This window comes from Dipodomys ordii, unplaced genomic scaffold, assembly GCF_000151885.1.
Source record: "Dipodomys ordii isolate 6190 unplaced genomic scaffold, Dord_2.0 Scaffold166, whole genome shotgun sequence".
In the NCBI taxonomy this organism is placed as follows: Eukaryota; Metazoa; Chordata; class Mammalia; order Rodentia; family Heteromyidae; genus Dipodomys; species Dipodomys ordii.
The window spans coordinates 395,499-401,493 of record NW_012267382.1 but is presented as its reverse complement, the minus strand read 5'-3'; the positions used below and the strand labels follow the sequence as shown (position 1 = coordinate 401,493).

The 5,995-nt window shown below is 61.0% G+C and overlaps 2 protein-coding genes across 2 annotated transcripts in view; one reads left to right on the top strand and one right to left on the bottom strand.

Moving 5' to 3' along the window:
* Nucleotides 1–1,815, top strand: part of Rnh1 (ribonuclease/angiogenin inhibitor 1) — a 19,695-nt gene extending 17,880 nt beyond the window's left edge. Inside the window, exons 5-6 of the mRNA XM_013033343.1 lie at nt 1,208–1,425; nt 1,565–1,815. Of these exons, the coding sequence (XP_012888797.1) occupies nt 1,208–1,425; nt 1,565–1,652 (306 nt within the window). The 3' untranslated portion in view covers nt 1,653–1,815. The remainder of the gene's footprint in view (nt 1–1,207; nt 1,426–1,564) is intronic.
* A 1,225-nt stretch (nt 1,816–3,040) lies between these two features.
* Nucleotides 3,041–5,995, bottom strand: part of Ptdss2 (phosphatidylserine synthase 2) — a 22,643-nt gene continuing 19,688 nt past the window's right edge. The window contains exons 5-11 of the mRNA XM_013033342.1: nt 5,905–5,955; nt 5,390–5,503; nt 5,173–5,291; nt 4,513–4,627; nt 4,295–4,440; nt 4,029–4,214; nt 3,041–3,656 (exon numbers count right to left, since the gene is read on the bottom strand). Of these exons, the coding sequence (XP_012888796.1) occupies nt 3,494–3,656; nt 4,029–4,214; nt 4,295–4,440; nt 4,513–4,627; nt 5,173–5,291; nt 5,390–5,503; nt 5,905–5,955 (894 nt within the window). The 3' untranslated portion in view covers nt 3,041–3,493. The remainder of the gene's footprint in view (nt 3,657–4,028; nt 4,215–4,294; nt 4,441–4,512; nt 4,628–5,172; nt 5,292–5,389; nt 5,504–5,904; nt 5,956–5,995) is intronic.

Below are 5,995 nucleotides of genomic sequence, written 5' to 3'. Positions count from 1 at the left end.
CCCGCGAGTCCTGCCAGGCCCCCCTCCCTTTTGTTTCCCATTGCTTCCAGGGAGGGGTCTGCTATCTCTAATTTCATAGATCTGCTTTCTATCCTTGGAAGTTATTTTTCTTCAGTACAGAACTCTTCCTCATATTTATTACACAAGCGTTCTCTGCTGAGCCGCACCTCCAGCCTTTGGAACTGGTTAGTCTGAGGTAGGGTCTTGATTTTTGCTTGGGCCTGTGCCTGGACAGAGACCTACCTATTTTAGGCTTCCTATTGTAGCTGGGATGGCAGGTACACACTACCATGTCCAGCCTTTTCCCCTGAGATGGTGTCGTGATATTTTGCTTCCCAATCTCAGCCTCCACAGCATGGATGAGACAGGCATGCGGCACTACGCCTAGCTGTTGGGTGAGGAGCTGGGTGTAGGCCTCTCAGGTACCTAGGATTGATTATAGGTGGGAGCCACTAACTGGAGATGTATCTCCTGGATTTGTCTGCCTAGCTGGCTTCAAACTACCACCCTCAAACAGTTCAGCTCCTGAGTGGCTAGAATTACAGGTGTGAGCCACTGATACTTCTTGGCTGCCGTTCATCCTGCCCTGGGCACCAACAGAAGGCTGGGCCTGGCAGCACGGCCAGCCATCCAGCCTGCAGTCTCCTTCTCAGGGGACACTTGCCTGCATTACCCTGAAAGACAGGGCCCGGAGCTTGGTCATCCACCCTGGAGAGCCCGAGCAGCGCCTCGGCAGCGCCCACCCGGGCGCGGGCATCCAGCTTGCCCCGCGCGCCTTCCTTGCTTCCGCTGACATCCATCTCTTTCTGTAACCTGCAAACCTCTGTTCACTGTTGCCCTCTCTAATCTCCCATACTTTCCTCTTGGGAGCCAGCTGAGCCGGTTTTTTGGGCAGTGCTGGTGATGAGCTCAGGGTCTCATGGCCTGCACCTTCCTCCCAGTGCCTCTCTGTACCCTGCAGAGGGGCCGGCGCCCGGCCTCTTGTCCAGAGCTGGCCACCGGAGTCCTGAGTCCAACCAAGGCAAGCTGTACACACACCTCCTCTGCTGGGAAAGTACCTGGGGCCACGGAAGGACCGTGCGATTGACCTGCCACGGCTGGACGTGGGGCGCAGCCCCCGCCTGGTGCTGGACGCGGGGAGGGCTGGGCCCCGGCGTGGACCTTCGCTGTCTCACCGCGGGGGGCCGCCCAGGCCCAGCAGCTCTAGTGCCATGACCTTGTCCTGACCTCTGTCCCGCCCCCTTCCAGGCTAGGGGACTGCGACGTGACCAATAACGGTTGTAGCAGCCTGGCGTCAGCCCTGCTGGCCAACCACAGCCTGCGGGTGCTGGAGCTCAGCAACAACTGCATGGGGGACCCTGGCGTTCAGCGGCTGGTGGACAGCCTCAGGCAGCCAGGCTGCGCCCTGGCCCTGGAGAAGCTAGTGTAAGCGGGCGGGCGGGCAGGCGGGCGGGGCTCAGGCTGAGGGATGGGTGTGTGTGTGTGCACGCGCACGTGCATGTGCGTGTGCACGCGCACGTGCATGTGCGTGTGTGACACCCAGCCCACTCCTGCCTGTGTCCAGCCTCTATGACATCTACTGGACCCAGGCGATGGAGGACCAGCTTCAGGCCCTGGAGGAAGCCAGGCCGTCTCTGAGGGTTATCTCTTGATGGACACGGACCTGGCCTCTGGACCTGTACTTGGAGACACAGCCTAGTCTGCCCTGGGGCAGCAGCTTAGAGTTTGGCTTCTGCCCAAAGAGAAACAATGTAATCATTTCTGCAAGAAAAATCTAGACACTTTGTAATGATTAAACAGCTTTGTTGGGAGGAAGTCTCTGTTCTTCCTTCATGCCGTGTCCGCCAGCATTCGCTTTCCCTGTTCGCTTCCTGCCCGAGACTGGGCCCTGCCCTGCCAGGAAGAGGTCGTTCAGCACCTGAACCATCTGGACAGGGGCAGTCAATTCCAGCGTACTAGTGAATGGCAGGGTGAAAAAAGCTAGAAGAAAGGTTTGTGAATGTTTTTACCGCAAAGCAGTGACGAGCGTGTGCAGGGACAGATGATGCTATGCCCTGAGGCCGCCCACACCTGAGTCCTGTGTCCAGGAAAACGTTCAAACCCACGCCACTTGTCTGGTGCCCCCAGCTCCGCTCCTGTCAGGCCAGGCCTTCCTACCCGGGACCACACAGAAGCAAGGCTCCTGAGAGGGTGGGAAATTCCAAACAGTGGAAGGGGGGCCGTGGCTCACGTGGTAGAGCCCCAGCCTGAAGAAGCTAAAGGAGAGTGCTCTGGCCGGAGTTCAAGCCCCAGTACTGGCACGCACACAAAAAGGTTGCTTCAATAAAGGAAGAGACCACCTTGTGTGTAAGAAAAATTGCCCAAATCCTCACTTTCTGGAGAACTACGTGCAGGTGGACTGAACTCACAGCCAGCCGCCGTGGCAGCTTTCTATACAACGCATTTCCTGTACCAGTTCTAGGGCTTGGCCTCAGGCGTTCTTGCTCGTGGCTGGCGCTCCTACCACTGAGCCATGATGCTGACATGCTGCTGGTTAACTGAGTCTCAGTCTTTCCTGGCTAGGCTGGCTTCACAGGTGGGTCTCCTGCGTAGCCGGGATTGCCAGCGTGAGCCTGCTCTGGTGCAGCTGGCCCGACAGGTGTGTGGCACCATGCATGCCTGTCTTTTCTGTTGTTTTTGAAAGGGTATGGCTTTAAACCCACCAAGTACCTCAGCTCCTAGTGCTAGGATTGAACTTGAAAACAACTATTAAAGTTCTAAAAACACTAGTCTGAGAGGTCAGCTGCCCTTCCGGCCCCGGTGTGAGTGACCTGCATCGGGGACAGGTCTGGGGGCAGCTGCCCTCCGGGACGTCACCCTCCCTCGACTCTGAGTGTCTTAGGCCACTGCTGCTGCTCATGAGAGGCTTCTGGAAAGGTGGAGCAGCAAAATGGGAACAAGGAAGAAGGCTGGAGACTGAGCACCTTCACAGCACTTTATTTTGTTCTGCCTGCTCAAGGCAGCAGCCTTGGACTCAGGAGTCAGAGGGGTGAGGAGCAGCCAGATGTCTCCTGACTTGATGGTGCCAAGGGGCCAGTCTGGTGATCTCCAACCCACCACACACCCTCCAGGCTAAGTGGAGGCTCCGGAGGAAAGAGGAAAGGGCTCCGTGCTGCCACTCCGTCTGGCTTTTTAGCCATCTTGGTGATGAGCGCCTGTCCCTCACTTGTGCAGCCCGGAGGGAGGGAGCCGAGATCTTTCTGGGCCTCCGCCCACTCCATGGGGAGTGATGTCTCCCTCCCCGTGCCGTGCCAGGGCTGGGTCCGTGCTCCACAGTGAGTCCCTGCCACGCTGGCCAACTTGGCCCCAAGACGGCTTGGCAGCCCCGCACTCAGATACACGCATGTGCACACGCACTCCCTTGCACACCTGGAAACAGAGGGACTGGGCCTCCTTCCCACAGGAGGAAGGGACCACCCGCGGGCGAGGCTGGGGCCCTCCCCGCGGCCTTGGCTCAGAAGGCCGAGGCCCCCTCCTTGGTGGCTTCCTCTTCGGCCGCCCTGGGCTCTGCAAGGCCATCATCTGGCTCTGGGTGCCCGTCTCTGTTGCCGACAGCTCTGTCCTGGTCACTTTGTTGCTTCTGCCGCCGGGTCTCCTTGTACCTCAAGGTGATGTCCCTGAGGGGGCAAGGCCATGTTGCCACCGGCCCGGTCATGAGTCCCGGCACAGACCCCATAGACGCCTGGCACCTCTGTTCCACAGGAGCACCATGGGTGTGATCTGAGGAGTGGCTGGGTAAGAAGGGAGCTAAGGTGCGGGCCAGGACAGGCCACGAAGCCCAAGGAGCCCAGGTCCTCCAGGCAAAGGGTCAAGGCACTGTCCCACACAGTCCTCTGGAGGAACAAGGCTGAGAGGGGGCTGCCGGGACCCTTGCCCACCCCTTGCCGAAGCAGGATGGGGAAAGACTCCACCAGGTAGATCCGACGACACCCACAGCTGTTTAAGCTGGCTGGACCACAGACAGCAGGGGAGTCCCACCCTCCACTCACCTCAGAAAAAACCGCCACACAGTCCAGGTGAGCACCAGGACAGAGCCAAGTGTCCAGCACTGGGAGATGTAGAAGGGCAGGGACAGGGTGAGCGTGTGCGGGTCGTACTTCACGACGATGAGCAGCTCGGTGACCGTGATGGCAGCCACGAGCCAGGCCTGCTGGCCCAGCTTTCTGTGGGGCTTCCTGTGGAGAGGAGGCGGCTGCCTGATGCCCGGCCCGCTCCGCCCCGGGCCCCCCACCCGAGGCCTGGGGGCGGCCCTTACAGGTCGTCCATGAAGTCGTAGATCTCGCGCATGGCCACCCCGCCCACGTTCACGAAGAAGACCAGCCTCAGCAGGACCAGGTAGTGCTCGGGCGGCATCCACAGCACGAACTTCAAGTAGAACGTGTTCAGCTCCGCCAGCAAGAACTAGGGGATGGGAGAGGGTCAGCCTGGCGCAGGGCCCCAGGTTGCGTGCAATCGTGAGGCGGTCGGCCTTACCACCAGGATGATGCCGCACACCGCCAGCCAGCGGTGCAGACTGGAGGCGGGCTTCCACTCGAAGCGGACCCAGCTGTAGGGCGTGAACTGGAAGGCGATCCTCTTCATCTTGCCCCTGGAAGCCAGAGAGCCAGGGGCCTGAGCAGCTACGGACGGAGGCCCCACTGGCCGCGCTACTGAGGCTGCAGGGGACGTAGGACCTCCCCCCCAGGCCGCAGGGGACTGAGGCCCCGCCCTTGCGCTCTCTTCTTGGGCTCCTGTTCCTTCCCTCCTTTGTCTGAGGTTTGAGACAGGATCTGTGTTTTCCAGGCTCAAGTGGCCTTCCTGCCTCAGCCTCCTGAGGACCAGACTCACACATTTCCTGGCACTGCTTGTCTTTGTGGCTCTGGGGATGGAATCCAGGGCCTGTGCTTGTCAGCGAAGACCCTGCCGCTGAGCCATGTGCCCAACCCACCTTGTTTTTTCTTTTTTTTAAATCTCGAAGTGAAATAAGAAACATGAGGGACCCCCACCCCCGCTACGCAGCAGAGGGGGCCAGCCAGAGGGCGGGTGTGGTGCTGGGGAGGCAGAGCGCAGGGCCCTGGGGCTGAGAGGCCAAACAGCCACCCATCCTCAGGCACTGGAAGCCACCCAACACGGCCCCTTCCTCCTGAGACATACTTGTAGGTTGGAATGTTCCAGAGGCCTTGCCACTTGTATGTCTTCAGAGACAGCCACTCGAGGGTCTTCATGCCGCAGTAGATGCCCAGACCATTGCAGATGAGAACGTCCATGATCCACTAGGGCAGGGGCCGGAGAGAGGTGAGGCCAGGCCCGCGGAGGCCGGCCGCCCAGGGCTGTCCCGGCCCGGGCTGTCCCACGGCCCCCAGGTACCTACGTGGTCCCACCAGCACTCGCTGAAGTTGGGCAGCTGGTGCTCCAGGCTGTACTCCAGGAACTCAAACATCACGCTGATGATCATACACATCCACCAGTCCCGGATCATGAGCGTCTGCGGGCCGGGAGGCACCCGGTCAGGCTCCGCACAGGGGCCCCCGTGGGCCGCCCACAGGGGGTGCCCACTGCCCCCGGGTCCCCAGTCAGCACGGCAGGTGGGACATCTCCTAAGATGTTCGGCTCCAGTGGTGCGTCCGGAGCTCTAAAGGGAAGCGGCCCCTGCTGGCTGGCCAGGACCGCGCAGGGCCCCGCAAGGGACCCGGGCAGGCTCCGAGCTCCCCTGGTCCAGGGCAACGCGGGCGTGTCCTTCCCCAGAATCGGACCAGAGCCCAGAGTGCAGCAGGGTCGGACCTGCGGCCACCCGTGCTGGGATGGAGCGGAGGTGGGCAGGGGGTCAGGGCTCCGCTCTGGCCCCGCGGGAGGATGGGCGCTCCGGGAGGGCGGAGGCCGCCGTACCTTCAGATACCAGCCGATGAAGTGCGCGGGCACAAAGCCGTCCAGCTTGTCCTGCGGGCACGGAGACAGCCTCAGCCTCGGCCCCCGTGGG